Source organism: Malus sylvestris, chromosome 12 (genome assembly GCF_916048215.2).
Source record: "Malus sylvestris chromosome 12, drMalSylv7.2, whole genome shotgun sequence".
Taxonomy (NCBI): domain Eukaryota; kingdom Viridiplantae; phylum Streptophyta; class Magnoliopsida; order Rosales; family Rosaceae; genus Malus; species Malus sylvestris.
The window spans coordinates 25543256-25562863 of NC_062271.1; the positions used below are offsets into that span (position 1 = coordinate 25543256).

The following is a 19608-nucleotide window of genomic DNA, read 5'->3' on the forward strand; positions in this document are numbered from 1 at the left end:
AAGTTTTATGTACACTTATTCACCTCATGCGCACCATTTGTTTCACTCCTTGGATAAACAGCAAAGGCGAATCAAGGGTCACAACTAAAAGAATATGCCCATCATGAAACCATTGAATTCTACACATGTAAGAGCAAAATTTAAATAACCATTACATGGTTATAAATGGAATAAATCACAAACAATGCAAATTCAGAACAATCCAACATGTACTAGTACGAAATAGCATTTGGTTGGTCAAGTAAGACGAGGCGCGGAACCCATTGATTTGAAAATCGTTAAGACTGTTTCGTATCAGGGTCCATCGAGTGATATCTCAAACTTCCATAAAAAACAGACGACGATTCCAACAGTACTTTCACCCCTCCTCCTGAAAACAAGCGGCCTGTGCACAAGTTCTGATTCCCGAGATATAGTTAATATTTTTGCCCACGATTCAGCAACACCGTACTCTTTCATCTCCCACATGTCATAACGAACAAAAATATCTGGTCCCATACTCTCGTGCTTCTCGAAAAAAGCAAGGGACTCCTTGTAACTTGAAACATGGCAAATTTGTTTTAACATTTGAGGTCCCGGTGTACAGCTCGTCGGCCTCCTGAAAACTGCTTTCGGCATTGCAATCTTGCCAAATAGTTCAGTGGACATATCAAATGACACGATCAACTTCTCGTCAAAAGAGTCTATGAATCCAATGCAGAGCACCGTTTACAAAAGCATGACTTTCATCATAAGTAAAAATTCCGGGCGAGAAGTCTCTAGGAATAACCGGACCTCTGAGACTCTTCCAGGAGCCCCTAGCTAAGGACCAAATCTCAAATTTGCATGACAATCTGGTAATTGTACTATAACTCACAGTTCTCAGAACCTTATAGTCATTGTTACACAAATCGAAGCCAAGGGCATATGCTTCACTTCTCCGAACCTTAGAGTCCTTGTTACTTTTTAAGGTAACACCGGGCGGAGGCAAAATCTCAAACTTTCTAATCCAAGGGTTCCAAAGTAATATTCTGGTTTTGTCAATAAGGAGGCACACCAGCCCGTTGCAAATTCCGACCAACTCACAACACCGACGTTTTACATCTGAATCCATCGCTTTATTATCACCTTGGGGTTGGGGGAGAGGAGCAGTGCTAGTACTAGGTCTATTAACTTCAACGTAAGCTACAAATAATAGTTTCGTAAGGTTGAAATACACACTAGTTGAATTCGGAGTGCCATCCCTCTTGTCCGAACAATGTATGAGGAGCTGACCACCGTCGTTCTGGCTGTTTGGTTGGATGATTGAACGGTATAGGTGGGCGTGAATGAATTTACGGCTTCGGATCAGATACCTCCATGACTTGCACATCCCAGTGAACTTGGTAAGAGATCTGGCGGGCAACCTCAGCAGGATTTCGTGCTCAATGTCTTCAGGAAAAACTTGCTCATATCTTTGTCTTTTGTGTGGTATGATTTTTTTAGGAACATCATCCACTGAGATTGCTTCCGTCCATTTTCTTTTTGATCTGGATCCTTCAACGTTGTCCACTGACATTGGTTCTGTAATGAAAATACAATGGCAACCAATAAGGGAATGTTTACTGAGGGACTTCCAAATTCTAAGACATTTAGGCAAAATGAAGAAGAAATTAATCACAAAAAGTTATAAAGAAGGAATTAGAAAATGCATCTCATAAAGTTACATGATTAGCAGTGGCAAATTCAGGATTCTAATATCGGGTGGTCCCAATATAAAAGTTCTGACGAAAATAACATTGAAAAATTAAACGATCAACTACCAACTTTTCATTCACAATCTTTGAACAAACAACATTACAAACTACAACGACTAAATTTGTGATGTTTCATATTCTAAAAACGTGTCGTGATAGTTTCATTGTTAATAAAAGAACGACAAGGTTTCATACTCTAAGAATGCGTCATGATTGTTTCATTGTTAATATAAGAAGAAAAAATATAGATGAATGATGATTTGGAACTATTCAAAATTGGAGTTGAACTATTCAGAATAGGATTGAAACTATTTAAAATTGGAGTTGATCTATTTGGAAGAGTATTGTCTAAACTAATCGATGATGATTTTCACTTGTAATATTGTTCCATACTTCTAGTTCTACACATCAATTAATCAAAACAAAAAAACCATACCAATTGATGAAGCTAAAAAATATATATGAACTACCCAACACATGATTCAAACAATATCAAAAATCATAACAGACAATAACTATAATCTATTATAAACTTAAAATTTTCATCCAATGCACATCAATTTTAAAAAATATATATGGAGCGTGTAGTAGCTTGTAGTGGCCTGGGAATAAGTTGAGTGGGGTTAGAGGAAAACAGAAATTTAAATTGAGATTGGTAGAGATCTAAGAGAATAGACTCTATACCTTTTTTTTAATTAAAAAGGGTATCCCTCACGTGGCTTAATAAGAAAACTTGCTTTTAATTATTTGGTTTTAAATGGCTTGCCAAGACCTGCAGCTGCTGGTTTGCCACTGCACTCTTCTCCTCCTCCCCACATGCTCAATCTTGTGTGGTCCTCGGAGGTCATCACAACCACTTATTCGGGCTTCCGCCATGTCCCTTAATGCACCAGTCACTGATGATAGGGAGTTATAAATGACTCCTTCAAAGTAGTCACCTTCAACTTTAGAAGCTCTTCACCCAAACATAATCACTACAATTAGAAACCTTTTACTCGACACCTCCATCCAATTTCTACGTACCAAAATTAGAGTAAATTATAGCAATGGTCCTTCAATTTTAATCAAATTGGAACAATGATCCCTCAATTAAAAATCCATTACCATTGATTCCTCAACTCATCAAAATGTGTATCTATGGTCATTTTCGTCAACTTCGTCACAATTTTGTCAAAATAAGTTATGTTAGAATGACCATTGCTACAATTGGGGTCCCTCAACTCTTCAAAACATGTAGATATGGTATTTTTTTATCAATTTCGTTAGAATTTTGTCAAAATGAGTTATATTGGATAGACCATTGCTACAATTGAGTTAAAGTTGAAGAACTATTTCTCCAGTTGAATTAAAATTGATAGATCAATGATAATGAATTTTTAATTAAAAGACTATTTTTTCAATTGAATTAAAGTTAAAATAACATTCGTACAATTTACTCCCAAAATTAAGACAACCATAGAACTTGATATGCAACAGGAAAAAACAAGGTCAAATTCTAAAACTACAAAATCACCACATGTATCGCAGTTTTCAGCAACAAACCCTTCAATTAATGGACGAACAGAAGAACCAAACGTGTTTAGAAGAAATTTCCCAACTGATTTCAGATCTGAGAAACATGAGAACCCCTAATTTTAATTAAAGCCTAAATTGCACAATCAAATAAAGCAAGAAAGAACATTAATTTGCAAGAAAGATAAGATAGGGAAACATAGGGAACGATAGAGAGGGAAGGAGAGAGGACGGAGAGAGAGAAGGAGAAGGGGAAGGAGGAATACCTGGGGTTGAGAGGATGGTTGAATGGCAGCAGCGGGAAGAAGATTGGGGAACGATGCGCAGGACCAGATCCGCATCCACCAGAGAGGGTGGAACAACGGACTCCGATTAAGTTTTACCGATCAAATTTCAGAAAAAAATAATCTGCCAGAGATCCAGTCAAAACAATGACAAAAAACTCAGAAGGCCTAATCGGATAAATGGTCCCCGTGGTCAACAGGTATTCGGATGATAGCCCCTGTGGTAAAAAAATTCGGATTTAAACCCCTGTGGTCTAAGTCTGTTAGGATTTATGACCTTCGGTTAAATAATGCTGACGTGGTTGCCACATATATGCCACGTGGCAAAAATAATAATTTTTAAAATACCTGAATTAAAAAAAAAAAAAAAAAAAAAAAAAAAAAACGCAGAAACCCAGAAAATCCCCCCCGCCCTCCGCCCTCCGCCCTCCGCCCGTTCCCCCACCCCGCCGGACTTCTTCTCCTTCTTCTTCTTCTTCTTCCCGCCGGAGACCAGCTCCCCCCCCCCCCCCGACGGAGCCCTCTCCCCGCGCGACCCTCCTCCCTCTCCTTCTTCCTTCTTCTTCTTCTTCCCGCCGGTCTCCCTGCGCGACTTCTTCTTCTTCTTCTTCTTCTTCTTCTTGTTCTTCTTCTTCTTCTTCTTCTTCTTCCCGCCGGAGACTAGCTCCCCCCTCGCCGGAGCCGTCTCCTCGCGCCCTCCTCCCTCTCCCTCTTCCTTCTTCTTCTTGCAGATCCGGTTTGTTTGTTTTTTTTTTTTTTTTTTTTTTTTTTTTTAATTCAGGTTTTTTTAAAAAAAAATTTAAAAATTATTATTTTGCCACGTGGCAGCCATTTGGCAGCCACGTGGCAGCCACATCAGCATTATTTAACAGAAAGGTTTAAATCCTAACAGATTTAGACCACAGGGGTTTAAATCCTAACAGACTTAGACCACAGGGGTTTAAATCCGAATTTTTTTACCACAGGGGCTATCATCCGAACACCTTATGACCACGGGGACCATTTATCCAATTAGGCCAACTCAGAAATATCGATCAAATTTCGTACAGATCTTCAAGCCATGTAAACATAAACAAAAAATAAACCGGACCGAGGCCCAAAAAACCCAAATCGAAATATATTACACCCAAAGGGGTTCGAACCCATTCCCACTTGGGTTGAGTAACTTCAACTTAAACCATCTTGACAACAAGTTTTTTCTTGCCAATAGAGTAGCATATGTTTAATACCTTGTCAATTCCCATCTTTTATCTTTCCCAATTCACATCTTTCATCTTTTCTTAACCCTAGCCGAAAAACCCACCTTTCCCAATTCCCAATTCCCAATTCCCATCTCTCTCTCTCTCTCTCTCTCTCTCTCTCTCTCTCTCTCTCTCTCTCTCTCTCTCTATATATATATATATATATATAACTTCCATCTCTCTCTCTCTCTCTCTCTCTCTCTCTCTCTCTCTCTTGACAACAAGTTTTTTCTTGCCAATAGAGTAGCATATGTTTAATACCTTGTCAATTCCCATCTTTTATCTTTCCCAATTCACATCTTTCATCTTTTCTTAACCCTAGCCGAAAAACCCACCTTTCCCAATTCCCAATTCCCAATTCCCATCTCTCTCTCTCTCTCTCTCTCTCTCTCTCTCTCTCTCTCTCTCTCTCTCTCTCTCTCTCTCTCTCTCTCTATATATATATAACTTCAACTCTCTCACACTCTCAGAGAGTACAGCAATGGCACCCATGAGTCTTCAACACTCTCTCTCTCTCTCTCTCTTTATTTAACTTCAACTCTCTCACACTCTAAGAGAGTACTGCAATGGATGAAGAGCTTGTTGCTTACTATCTAGATCGAAAAATCAATGGTCGCACCATTGAGCTAGAAATTATCCCAGAGGTCGACCTCTACAAATGTGAGCCGCGGGATTTGCCTGGTATGTACTTGATTTTGTTTTGTTTGATCTACAAGATGGAGTTAAAGGTTTAATTCTTGGTTTTATGGGTAAATTGGAAAAAAAAAATTGTGGGTTTTTATTTTATTTTTTATAATAACTGATGTTGCAGGTTTTTTAATTCATGTGTTCATTATAGGAATGCTTCATGGATTTGACTACAAGTTTGTTAATTTTAATAATTGATGTTGCAAGTTGATTTCTCACTGAGAATGCTCAATGCAGGAAGCATGTTCTTCAAGCTTCAGATTAAAAAAAATTAAAAAAATCGAACCGGGCTGAAATCAAATCGAAAAAACCAAAACAAAAAAAAACCGAACCGAATGGAACCGAACCCACCCATAATTTTGAGACTACGCTTCTAATGCACAATAGGAAAACCCAATGAATGGCTCGAGTTTGTCGCTATGAACACATTCTACCCATCTCAGTAGCTATGGTTGGTGTTTTACCTGATATACCCTACAAAGAAGATCATATCACACATATGGTGTTTTTAGACGAAACAATAAAAGTGTCGCTTCGATCAAAATAACCAATAATGCATGTTGTGCCAAATTCAAGGACTCAATTTTATGTTCATGAACTAATTGGCTCAAAAACAAATGCTCAATTCTAAATTTTATTATCCTAAACAAAATTTTGGGCCCGAACTAAAAGAGCTAATTGGCTCAAAGTGCAAGGCCTAAAATTCCTCTTCATACCTTGTCCTAACAAATTGATCAGAGAAGAATGAATGCAGCTTGACTTGGTACACATGCATCCATACAAGTACTCCTCCACAAAGCACAAAGTACAAACCCTAACTCACCCAATTGTCTTTCCATCTCCTTTTCTCATTGCATTACACATTTTATAAGTGGTGGGTTTTACACATTTGGGGTTTTCGTGAATGGGATTCTTGATCGCCAATTTAATTTTGTTCCTAAGATTTTGTTCAACTATATCTCTTTGTAGTACAGACGAACTAATTGCCTGATTTATAGTTATTATTTATTATAGAAACCTGATTTATCATTATCTATTCAGTTGTTAATTGATTTATTACACTAACTTTGATAATGTGTTCCCCGCAGGATCATCGAGGTCCAACACCGATTCTGCATACATAAACATAATGCTCTATCAACAACTCGATGGTTTGTTTATGGTTTGTTTAATAATTTTAATTGCTTATTCCCAAGAAAGAACAATACTAATTTTAATTTCAGTAGTAACAAATTAACATCCCCAAAATATATTTCTTTGCTTTTGTTTATGTATTGTATTGTTGGAGTTTAATATTTTCTTAAAATATATTTTTATTTTATTTTATTTTTCAAAAATATCATTGGAGTCTGATATACCACAAACTAGTTCGCCAAAAGCAAACTCTGTTGAAAGGCTTGTTTCTATTCATAGTGATGGCCCAGAAGCAAACTCCGTTGAGGGGCATGTTGTTGTTCATGGTGATGGCCCAAAAGCAAACCTCGTTGAGGGGCCTGTTGTTCCTACTGATGTTCCGGAAGCAAATGTCGTCGTTGAGGTGTATGTTGTTCTTGCTGATGGTCTAGACGCAAAAGCTGTTGAGGAGGGGTTCTTGTTGATGTTCCAGAAGCAAACGCCGTTGAGGGGCCTGTTGTTCCTACTGATAATCCAAAAGCAAACCCCGTTGAGGGGCTGTTGTTCCTGCTGATGGTCCAGATGCAAATGTTGTTGATGGGCAGGTTGCTCTTATTCCGTCCTTGGATGGTGATGAGCACACAATATTTTTTTTTTCCACGACAGGTCAGCGATAGTATTATTTACATCTTTTAATTAATATTTATTCCTTCACGAGTTTAGGCCTAACGAGTATGAGATATAACTTTGGGTTTATTTTATGTCCTATAGGATTCTAAAGGTTTATTATTTACAATTTCAATAAGTACTTAATCCTCCTAGAGTTTAGGCTTGACTTATTTGAGATAAAACTTTGGGTTTATTTCATGTCCTATATGATTCTAAAGCCTGATGAGGAGCCTAGCCGTTTGATTTCAGTGTATCAAATGATTGGACCATCGAGACATTTGATGGGAAAGTTTGACAGAAGCTTGCTGGAGGATCACCATAGGCTAAAGTACGTGTTAATGATTTGGACCATGAAAATGAGCCTCCATGGAGCTCATCGCATTCAATTTAGCATGTAGCCAAAAAGAGGAAAGAATGGATATGCAATTTTAGCACTTGTCTTCACCCGTAGACCTTTGGTTCAACTAACAGTTAAAGTTGTATACGTCTCCAAAATGTGATAACACCATACCTATGTAGTGGATTTATGTTGTTGTGATATTTATCTATGACTAATTGTTGACAAAAATGTGTTGTTAGTGCAATTAGTGTTGCGTGTGATGGCGGAGATGAGGAAGAGCCATTTGAGGGCAGAGATGAGGAAGAGCCATTTAAGGATGAAGATGAGACTAAGGGTTGGTATGAGGATGACAATACCAGAACTGGACCTGACATTATGAGGTTCAATTTTATTTTAATATCAATTAACTTGGAATAATGCTTTTTGGTTGTTTGTTTTTCTTTTTTCTTTAACTACTAATCCATTAAACTTTGTTTTGCAGTTTTGATGATACAAAAGTTATCCCAGTCACCAAATGTGTAATTGGTGTGATGAACCCACGAGCGCAACGTGTGGGTTATGTTTTTGGCAGACATTGTCATGACTACAATACACTTCGTCTACATGACAATGTCTGCCAAAAACATAACCCACATGTTGCGCTAGTGGGTTCATCACACCAATTACACATTCACATAACCCACACGTTGTGCTCTTGGGTTCATCACACCAATTACATATTCGATGACTGGGATAGCTTTTGTATCATCAAAACTGCAAAACAAAGTTTAATGGATTAGTAGTTAAAGAAAAAAAGATAAACAAACAACCAAAAAGCATTATTGCAAGTTAATTGATATTAAAATAAAATTGAACCTTATAATGTCAAGTCTAGTTCTGGTATTGTCATCCTCATACCAACCCTCAGTCTCATCCATCTCTTCCTCTTCTTCATCCTCAAACGCCTCTTCCTCATCTCTGCCCTCAAACGGCTCTTCTTCATCTACGTCATCAAACGCAGCACCAATTGCACACATTTTTGTCAACAATGAGTCATAGATAAATATCACAACATAAATCCACTACATAGGTATGGTGTTATCACATTTTGGAGACGTATACAACTTTAACTATTAGTTGAACCAAAGGTCTACGGGTGAAGACAAATGCTAAAGTTGCATATCCATTCTTTCCTCTTTCTGGCCACATGCTAAATTGAATGCGATGAGCTTCATGGAGGCTCATTTTCATGGCCAAAATCATGAACACGTACTTTAGCCTATGGTAATCCTTCAGCAAGCTTATGTCAAACTTTCCCATCAAATGTCCCGATGGTCCAATCATTTGATACACTGAAATCAAACGGCTAGGCTCCTCATCAGGCTTTACAATCCTATAGGACATGAAATAAACCCAAAGTTTTATCTCAAATAAGTCAAGCCTAAACTCTAGGAGGATTAAGTATTTATTGAAATTGTAAATAATAAGCCTTTATAATCCTATAGGACGTAAAATAAACCCAAAGTTATATCCAAGGTATAAAATATCGATGATATCGGTAGTTCAAAAACACGGAAATTTCGATGAAAATATCGGGATATTATTGATATCGATAAAAATTAAAAACCACGGAAATTGTAAGAAAAACTTGAAATTTTTTATTGAAACTTTGCAGGATATTTATTTAGTCAATTATCTATTAGTTTATCACAAAAAGTTGGAAGGAAATGCATTGCATGATAGATTTAAGTTGATTATATAGCAAGCTGGCAAACATTATGAGCGTAGAAAATATGTAGTAATTAATGAAAGAAGTTTAAACACACCATAATCATTTATATATAATGAATTAGTACAATATTTTTCACTTTATACATTGCATGGTAAGATATATGAGTGACTTAGTAAGGTCTAAAATATCGATGATATCGGTAGTTCAAAAACACGGAAATTTCGATGGAAATATCGGGATATTTTAGACCATGGTTATATCTCATACTCGTTAGGCCTAAACTCTTGGAGGAATAAGTATTAATTAAAAGATGTAAATAATTCTTTCGCTGACCTGTTGTGGAAAAAAAAGATTATGCGCTCATCACCATCCAAGGGCGAAACAGGAGCAGCCTACCCATCAACAACATTTGCATCTGGACCATCAGCAAGAACAACAGCCCCTCAACGAGGTTTGCTTTTGGATCATCAGCAAGAACAACAGGCCCCTTAACGGCGTTTGCTTCCGAAACATCAGCAGGAACCCCTCCTCAACAGCGTTTGCTCTGGACCATCAGCAGAAACAACAGGCCCCTCAACGGAGATTTCTTTTAGATCATCAATAGGAACAACATGCACCTCAACGACAACATTTGCTTTCGGAACAACAGGCCCCTCCTCAACGGTGTTTGCATCTGGATCATCAGCAGAAACAACAGGGCCCTCAACGGGGTTTGCTTCTGGGCCATTACCATGAACAACATCAAGCCCCTCAATGGGGTTTGCTTATGGCGAACTAGTTTGTGGTCTATAAGACCCCAATGATATTTTTGAAAAATAAATATATATTTTAAGAAAATATTGAACTACAACAATGCAATACATAAAGAAAAGAAATATATTTTGAGGATGTTAATTTGTTACTACTGAAATTAAAATCATTATTATTCTTTTTTGGGAATAAGAAATTAAAATTATTAAACAAACCATCGGGTTGTTGATAGAGCATTATGTTTATATATGTAGAATCGATGTTGGAGCTCGTTGATCCTGTGGGGGAACACATTATCAAAGTTAGTGTAATAAATCTATTAAAAACTCAATAGATATTGATAAATCAGGTTTCTATAATAACTATAAACCAGGCAATTAGTTCGTCCGTACTACAAAGAGATATATAGATGAACAAAATCTTAGGAACAAAATTAAATTGGCGATCAAGAATCCCATGTACGAAAACCCCAAATGTGTAAAACCCACAACTTATAAAATGTGTATTGTAATGAGAAAAGGAGATGGAAAGACCCTCAAGATTCAAGTGATTATGAACAAAAATATGAAGCACAAAGATAGTAATTACCCTGTGTTCTACACTGCTTCAGAAGGAGGGAGATGGGAAAAGATCTCAAGACGATTGGGTGAGTTAGGGTTTGTACTTTGTGTTTGTGGAGGAGTACTTTTATTTATACATGTGTACCAAGTCAGGCTACATTCATTCTTCTCTAGTCAATTTGTTAGGACAAGGTATGAAGAGGAGTTTTGGGCCTTGAACTTTGAGACATTTAGCTCTTTTAGTTCGGCCCAAACTTTTGTTTAGTAGGATAAAATTTAGAATTGAGCATTGATTTTTTAGCCAATTAGTTCATGAATGTAAAAATCAAGTCCTTGAATTTGGCACAACATGTATTATTGGTCATTTTGATCGAAGCGACACCTTTAGCAATTTCGTCTAAAAAAACCATCTGTGTGACATGATCTTCTCTATAGGGTATATCAGGCAAAACACCAACCATAGCAACTGAGATGGGTAGAATGTGTTCATAGTGACAGACTCGAGCCATTCATTGGGTTTTGCCTATTGTGCATTGGAAGCGTAGTCTCAAAATCCATTGATTCGTAGATGATGATAACAAATAAAAATTTACAAATTATGATGCTTCTACGATGAAGAATTATTTATTTTGACCTTGAATAATTAAATGTAATTTCCTTTTTTTTTTCATTTTTCTTTTTCGTTTTGTTACAAAAGAATCCAAAACCCAATTAAATAAGAATAATGCTAATTACTCCAAATTTATAACGCAATCTAGCATGTTTCAAGAACACAACAGTCAAAACAAAACGTCATCTGATTTTTCTTTTCCTTTCTCACTTTTGTTTTCTGCCCGATGCCGCGATTGAATATGTTTCAATTTACAGGAAATACCCTTTGAAGAGCTTTTTTATTTTTTATTTTTGGTGAAAGCAACAATATTCATTCATTTCAAAATGAGATCAGTACAAAAAGTTGAGCCTCCTCACCAATCCCGGGAAATACAATTAGAAATCAAAACATCCGTGATAATATCAGGTAGTTCTTCAAACCACGAATAAAATCGGAACTTGAGACAGCAAAACAAACAAGACGGTCAATCAATTCGTTTTGTTTTATAAGTGATTGCATCCGCTTCATACCCACTAGTCCAAAGAGAACAATTCCCCCTTTTATCACCTCAATTTAGTTTGTCCATTGTCTTATCTTCCACACACATTTTAATAAAAAATTTAATTAGAAGTTTGCTTCTTTGTAAAATGACAGATAAGAATTTTAAAAATATGTTATAATAATATTATTATTTATTTTAACAAACGACAAGATAATTTACACCAAATTGTGGAGAGAATGATTCAAACATGAGACTCAAGTGCATGGGTGAATGCTCTTAACTAACTGAACTACAAACTATTGTACAATAATATTAATCTTTAAAAATAAAATAAAAAGGTTGGACGCAATTATTTTATTAAATAAAAAAGTATTTATGTAACTTAAGCCCTAACTCATCCTTTCATCTCCTTTCATTCGAAAGCAACACGAAGATGGACTTAGAAGATTACATTTTCATCGAAGAGATAAAAGATGATGTTTCTATTAAAATGGTAGACGATGTCGTTTCCATTGGAGGCAGAAGATGATGTTTTCATTAAAGAGGTAGAAGATAATGTTTTATTAAATTTTGTATCTTTCTTTGATATATAAGGGAAAGTTTGTCAACGAAAATGGAAGTTAAAAACTCAGAGAATTTCTCAGAGGATCAGTAAGAGCTTATCTCCAATGAAGCTAGCATACAAATAGCTCATCAACTCAATTGTACAGACTCGATCCTGGCCTTTCATTGAGGCTACCTAAACTACCCGTTGCAATTAAAACAAAAACTAGCCGTTGGCTTCCTTGGTTGATGATGCTGTTGATTCCACTTCTTCCCGAGTCCAGAAACCATTTAGGTCTCAACACTCTCCTTTAAATTGTTTCTAGGTTTGACTTCAAGAATACCGCTGAGGTAGATGAACCTTTCCTTTGGCAGTCAGCCTCTTGATCTTCAATTCTGCGATACAACTCAATGCATCCATGAAATGATACTTTCTTTTAGTGTGCTTTTTTATTTTTTTTTTTATTTTATTTTTTTTATGAAACTTAGGATTCCCTGTCACACATTAAAGGTGTTGGATCAACTTGCAGTTCACCAACTTCTGTCATGAGTTCATATCCATGATCTAGTGGGCATAATATTCTAATATTTAACCAATATCTCCAAAATCACTGTCATGAAACCAAAAAACACATAAAGCTTCAACAAGATATGAATGAAGCAATGCACAATGTTAGGCTTATAACTGCAATCTGTATAACACTAAGCATTTGGTCATCTATTAATGACTGAATCCACCTTCAAACTGTAATACCTTTAAAAAGTCTTTGTAGTTGCATATCTGCTGCAACAATACTCGGAACTGCAGCAAATGCTGAAAACTGGGAAAATTTCCATAGCAACTTAGCACAACTATGAAAGCCTTAAGACTCTATACAAAGTAATCCATGTTGTGGTAGACACAACAATACCCAGTTAGTTTGAAAATCAATCTCGTTTGGAGATCCTTTTAAAATGCGAAAGCGTTTTTGATGAAAATGTTTTTGAAACCAATCCTTAGTAAAAATGCAAGAAAATCATGAAAAAACACTAGTTATTTGCTTCCTATAGAAGCACCAGTTAGCAACACATAACTGACAAGAAGCACTTCAAGTGTTTTTGGAATCAATAAATATTTTCTCTAAAAGCAATTTCAATCATTTTAAAAACACTTCCAAACGAGTCTGCACTTTGGGGTTTTTGGATCCATCATGCGATATCTACATTTTCCATCATTCCATGAGTGTCCTAGTTCACCAATCTTCCTAAAAGCACACGTTAACACTAAACTCGACCCAAAATCTGCATCTTTCTAATAAAGGCAAGGGACTCTCTGTAACTTGAAAAATACCAAATCTTTCCCATCACTCCACCGTTGTTTCTTAGCGTCCTCTTCCTTACCAAAGCTATTTCAGGCATCACAATCTTGCCAAACAACTCGGTCGACATATCAAATGTTCCAATGCAATCATGGGAATGAATTTAATGAAGGGAACCATTGACAAAAGCTTGTCGACCATGAGTACTAGCTCCAGGCGAGAAACCTTTTAAGGAATAACAGCAGCATTCAGACTACTCGAGGAGCCCTGAGCTGAAGACCAAATCTCAACTTTGCATGCAATGGCGGAGCCAAAAATTTACAATAATATAGGCACGAACAAGAAATTTCCAAAAACTAAATATACTTTCATTGATAATTGGCAACAACATGTTCTCATAGTTTAGAAACGTCATAGCACAACATCATTATCAATAGAATCAAATACATTTTTCATTATATATAATCAAGCTGTCATTCAGCTATTGACTTTTATTCATGTTTCATTGTATACAACCAAGTTATCATTCAACCATTGATTTCCCATACATTTAGAAGTACTTTGAAAATGACTGAAATGGTTTTTGGGGAAATGTTTTTTAAACCAATCCTTAGTAAAAATCCAAGTGGATCTTAGAAAATCACTTTTAAGTGCTTATTACAAGAAGCACATATCTAATGCTTCTTCCAAAAAGCACTTAAAGTGCTTCTGGAACTCAAAATCAATTTCACCAAAAACGTTTTTAGTCATTTTAAAAACACTTCTAAACGAACCATAATGTTCTCTGTGCTCAAGGTCCCTGGTTAAGGTAAAACTAAGCGGAGACAAAACTATAAACTTTCGAATTATAGGGTTCCTATAGGCACACGAGCCCGTTACAAGTTCCGACCAATTTGATGCACGCATCATAATCTTGGGGTGAAATAGACGAATTAGAAGCATCTTCTGAATAAGAATATTACAAGCAAAAATCTTCTATTGTTTCTTTAGGTGTAAAAGTATTACTAGCGGTATCTTCTAAATCAAAATATTCAATTGGTTCTTTTTCTTCTTTGGGTACGTAAAAGAGGAGTAGTAGTAATAGCACGGGTGCGTGACATAATTTTCCTGTAAGCTGCAAATGGATTTGTAAGCTCAGAATACTCACTGAATCAATCGCTGTTATCCAAATGCAACGAGTAAGCGTCTTGTCTTCCGGACTCATCTCCAGAACTACTCGGTAGGAGGAGTTGTTGAACATCGTCATTTTTCATTGTCGGATCGAACAGTGTTGCGTGGAGGTGGGTGTGAAACAAGGCAGAGCTTTGGACATGAGACCTCCATGACTTGCACACTCTGGTGATATGATTAGGACCTCAGCAGGATGTCGTGCATGATTCCTACAGGAACGTTGTCCAATAACGTGATCACTTCCATCGATCTATGTCTTTTTTGTGGTCCGAATCCTTCAGGAACAACGTAGTCCCCTCGGACTGCTTCCATCCATCCGTCCATGATACCTTCAGAAATGTTGGCTCCTGACGTCGACGCCTCTGACATTTTCTTGCCCTAGTCTTCATTGCAAGAAAGAAGAGTTGGGGTTTCTAATTTGAGGTTGGGGAGACTATATGGACGCTCCCACCCTCTTACATGTTCTCATTTCGTTGGGCTTGGGCGGCATCCCCTCTTTGCTATTTTAATGAAGGCCCAAAAAAATACATTAGAAACTAGAAAATAAAAAAGAAAGTAAAAGAAAAACGAACCTTCAATTTCTGGTATTGTCGATATATCTTTTTTTTTTCTATCATAAGACAATCCTATTTTAAATCATTATAGTCCATTAGGGGCCGAATTTAATCCTAACTCGAATGTAAGATGGTGAACACATTGCTGTAACTAACTGATCTAACTTATATTTGTTTCTCCAACATTTCTTTGTAAAAACTCCTTGTATACTAACAACAATGTAACAGGCATGTTTTGTGTGTGGTAAAGAGGCATTTTCTTTGTCAGAAATTATAAGAACCATCTAATAATAGGTTTTCAACACATATTTTTTGTTACTTGGAATCCTTCAACATCCTTTAAAAGTCACTGAAAATTAAAGGAGCTGGCAATTTATTTGGACTAGAATTTCAGAAACACTAAAAAGTAGGAAACCTTATGATAGTAAATGTAAATTAAAATTGACAAACAGATCCAATCAGAAGCATTGAACTTTGAACAAGTCAAAGAACTTGAAAAAATCATCAACTGCAAACGACATTTCGATCTTTGATGTACCAATCTCTTGTGCGAGCCAGTGTTTGATAACACAATACGATGTCGTTTTCCGTGCCTGTACCTTCAGCTGGACCAAGCGCTCCGCCTCTGTCGAACCCTGTGGTTGTGGTCAGCTCACAGTTCCTAGCACCGTACCCCGTGGATCTAGTCATTAGCGAGAAGCTCATGACCCTTAAGGAGGGTTCCTTCGCCGTCTCTGATGTTAATGGCGACATCATGTTCAGCGTTAAGGGTTCCGTTTTCAGCCTCCATGATAAACGCGTATTAGTTGACAGCGCCGGTACTCCTATTGTCACATTTCGACAAAAGGTACAAGCTGATACAATTCCCTTATATTCTTTTTTGGTATTGAGGGTAATCCTTGTTTTAAATTTTTGGTGTCTTTTAATTTGTATTTTTGGCTTAACTGATCAAGTTTTGATATTTGATTGCTAAAATGATCCTTTTTAGCATGTCGTCGTTACATGATCGTTGTGTCGTTGATAAATGATTGATATGTCGTCGATATTTGATTTCGATCATTTTGACCGTTAAATTTTGTGAAGATACTGACGACTCATAGGAGATGGCAAGTATACAAAGGAGATAGCAAAGATCTACTTTTCAGTGCCAAAAAGTCGGGGGTTGTTCAATTGAAGACTGAATTAGATGTGTTCTTGGCTTCTAACACAAAAGAAGACACCCATGATTTCAAGGTCAAAGGAAGTTTTAAGGAAAGATCATGCACTGTATACACCAGAGAGAACACTATCATTGCACAAGTAAGATTAATCGCATGATGTATTTTTGTAATTAATTTAAGAAAAAGAATGTTTTCTTGTAAGTGAAGAATTTATTGAAGATTTTTTGAATTCCAGATGCATAAGCAACTCGGCCTTAAAAGCAAAGTTTTAGGGCAAGATTCGTTTTCAGTGACGGTGTACCCTCAGGTGGATTTCGGATTTATAGTTGCTGTGGTGGTGGTTCTTCATGAGATTAATCAAGATCGAAAAGGGGAAGACTAGTGAAGCTGGTAATAGATTTTGTGTTTATTTTGTTACTTAAAACTGAATTCATAATAACCTCCTCCAAGTATATAAGTGGGAGAGACTCCACCATTATGTTATTTATATTTTTAGTGTTTTGTTTGTATAAGTTGTTCGATACGTACTGATGTGACAACATCAATATGTCCGATTCTATACATAGCTCGGGATCGAGGCATGACATAAAAAGCTAGCAGTAGAATCTCTTTTTAATTACGTAGTTAATGAGTTGATTAAAAGTAAAATAGCCAATTGTGTGCTTGTGCTGATTAATAAGAGTTCAAGTGATGCTGCATGTGTTACAAATTTGACAGACTTGTTAATGGTGCTTTAAAGTCTTGTGGTTGTGGCATTCTCCAGTACGTAATTGGGGGCTGATTGTATATGCATTAGTTCGGACAAATATGACTTCATTATATTCATAGTAGTGCTGCATGTATCAGAATCCTTAATTTTCTTGATGAATTTTGGAAACATTGATAAATATTTGGGATGGCAAAGTGATAGTGACTTGTAGGCAACTAGAAAAACTTCATGTGGACTCAGTTAATTAGGACAATTTTCGCATTTAAGCGAGAGAAGTGTAAAGTCATATGAGATTAAAATATACAATCTTGTAAAAACAACAAAAATTATACACTGATTCTGTAGCGACGCGTACTAATCATACAATTTCAAGATTAGTTTCTCTTTACAAAACATTTGTGATTGACATGTAATGCCACAGTTGCATCTTGCATACAAATCTACGTACTTTGTAAGAAGTGTGACGTGGACATCCCTATCCTTATTTTGTTTGAGTAAATAAATACATGAATTTTTTTTAAAAAAAAAAACCTTTGACCAGCATGTTGTGTTGGAATTTAATTTAGCTGGGGATTACTGACAGACAAATGTCAATTGCAAGTTTCACGTGTTCATGATTTGAAATCGATCAAAGTCCATGGACTGTTGTTTCCTTCACAATTTGTTTTGGCCTATAAACTGCGATATATTATAATACGGAAAACTCCCTTCTGATTAGCTCTTTGCAGTTTTATATGCTCTTACCAACTACATGTAGATGTTGGTAACGACTTTGCACTAAAAAAATGGATTCGTTTAACCTAATACCAAAAGGGTCACGGGGAGTTTTAACTCCATCCGCATGCCATTTCTGCATGAATGAATGGCATTGCCAGCATGCAAATCATGTTTGGGCATACTACATAAAAGATGCTTGGAAGCCAGTGGGGTGGGTTCGGTTTAATTCGGTTCGGTTTTTTGCCAAAATCGAAACCAAACCGAAATTTCGGTTCGGTTCGGTTCGGTTCATTTTTTTTCGGTTTTTTTCGGTTCGGTTTTTTTTTTGTTCGGTTTTTTTCGGTTCGGTTTCGGTTTTTTGTTTTTTTTTTCTTTCAAAAAATGAAAAACATTGAAATTTTAAATTTTAACGTATCCAACACAATCATAACATAAGCATTCTAACTATAATCAAAGACAATGAAAATAAACATTTAAAGTTGAACTAAAATCATCAATCAAGTCTTCCAAAGTCCAAACTAACAACCTCACAACACAAAAATCGTACAAATGACTTAGAAAAGTTAAATTGTATGATGTTGTTCAAAGATCAGGGTTGTTTGCTTGTAACTGCATGTTGACAACTTGATAAGTAAAAGAAATACGTGGGTGGATTTATTTAGTGTGTGTTGGATTCTTTTCCATCACAAATTCCCTAAGTAATCTACCTGAAATAAATGTTTATGGATTCTGTTACATGTTATATGAGAGTAGATTTGGAAAAGAAAGCTGAGACAGAAGTAGACAGTGTTATGGAGATGGATGTAGGTACTTCAGGATGAGGTTTGGCTCCGGAACCTTATATGGGGGATAAATAATAGGTTAGGGTTTAGAGTTTTTATAGGACTTTTTTTTAATATTTTGAGCTTAAAGTTTGGCAACACATTGGGTTTAGCACATTTTAACTTACAAATTGGGTTTAGAAAATAATATCCAAAACAAATAATTAAATAAAAAAATTAATTTAATTAATTCGGTTCGGTTCGGTTTGGTTCGGTTTCTAGATCACTAAAACCGAACCGAACCAAAAGAATTCGGTTCGGTTCGGTTTTTTCAATTCGGTTCGTTTTTTTTGTTCGGTTCGGTTTTTTCGGTTTCGGTTCTGTTTGGTTTTCGGTTTTTTTCAGTTTTCGATTTTTTGAACCCACCCGCCACCACCACTATCCACTATCCATTGAGGGTGGTTTTATTCACACACCCATTTTTACTTCTCACACACACTTTAATTTTCGATCGTCGAATCGAATGAACTGAAGAAGATCAATGAACAAAAATTAAGTGTGAAAGATAAAAATAGGTGTGTGAATAGCACTACCGTTCATAAATTTTATTTTTCTAGCCATCAAGGTTAAAGTCAAGACCAAGGTATTAAATATCGGTAATATCGGAAATATCGGTAGTCCAGAAACACGGAAATATAGGGATATTATGGATATCGATAAAAATAATATGGAAACCACGGAAATTGTAAGAAAAACTTGGAAATTTTTATTGAAACTTTGCAGGATGTTTATTTAGTCAATTATCTATTAGTTTATCACAAAAAATTGGAAGGAAATGCATTGCATGATGGATTTAACTGATTTAAGTTGATTATATAGCGAGCTGGCAAACATTGTGAGTGTAGAAAATATGTAGTAATTAATGAAAGAAGTTTAAACACACAGTCACAGACTATCAAAAATTGTACATGTAAAAGTTGAATTATTTAGATGCTTTTTTTTCTTACACGCCACCCACAC

The 19608-nt window shown here is 36.2% G+C and overlaps 2 protein-coding genes and 1 pseudogene across 3 annotated transcripts; 2 read left to right on the forward strand and 1 right to left on the reverse strand.

Moving 5' to 3' along the window:
• Window positions 1-681: 681 nt before the first annotated feature.
• Window positions 682-3670, reverse strand: LOC126594310 (putative F-box protein At2g02030; annotated as a pseudogene).
• A 1349-nt stretch (window positions 3671-5019) lies between these two features.
• Window positions 5020-11249, forward strand: LOC126594313 (uncharacterized). 2 transcript variants are annotated; one of them, XM_050260556.1, is made up of 3 exons: window positions 5102-5433; window positions 6528-6590; window positions 6853-7668. In XM_050260556.1, exons 1-3 carry the CDS (start codon window positions 5319-5321, stop codon window positions 7002-7004), a joined length of 330 nt encoding a protein of 109 aa, XP_050116513.1. In that variant the 5' UTR covers window positions 5102-5318; the 3' UTR covers window positions 7005-7668. The 2 variants fall into 2 exon arrangements, 1 of the variants encoding a protein (XP_050116513.1); XR_007613206.1 differs by lacking the exons at window positions 6528-6590; window positions 6853-7668 and adding an exon at window positions 11018-11249 and having other exon boundaries at window positions 5020-5433.
• A 4411-nt stretch (window positions 11250-15660) lies between these two features.
• LOC126594311 (protein LURP-one-related 15-like) lies at window positions 15661-17161 on the forward strand. Its single transcript, XM_050260555.1, has 3 exons — window positions 15661-16088; window positions 16325-16540; window positions 16637-17161. The coding sequence occupies exons 1-3, from the start codon at window positions 15819-15821 to the stop codon at window positions 16781-16783; spliced, it is 633 nt and encodes a 210-aa protein (XP_050116512.1). The 5' UTR covers window positions 15661-15818; the 3' UTR covers window positions 16784-17161.
• Window positions 17162-19608: the final 2447 nt, after the last annotated feature.

Bases quoted from the DNA above. Each gene is read 5' to 3' on its own strand.
- LOC126594313 (XM_050260556.1), top strand. From the start codon at position 5,319: ATGGATGAAGAGCTTGTTGCTTACTATCTAGATCGAAAAATCAATGGT. The intron at 5,434-6,527 runs GTATGTACTTGA...TGTTCCCCGCAG, and splicing joins TGAGCCGCGGGATTTGCCTG to GATCATCGAGGTCCAACACC. The intron at 6,591-6,852 runs GTTTGTTTATGG...TTCTATTCATAG, and splicing joins GCTCTATCAACAACTCGATG to TGATGGCCCAGAAGCAAACT.
- LOC126594311 (XM_050260555.1), top strand. From the start codon at position 15,819: ATGTCGTTTTCCGTGCCTGTACCTTCAGCTGGACCAAGCGCTCCGCCT. The intron at 16,089-16,324 runs GTACAAGCTGAT...AATTTTGTGAAG, and splicing joins TTGTCACATTTCGACAAAAG to ATACTGACGACTCATAGGAG. The intron at 16,541-16,636 runs GTAAGATTAATC...TTTGAATTCCAG, and splicing joins AGAACACTATCATTGCACAA to ATGCATAAGCAACTCGGCCT.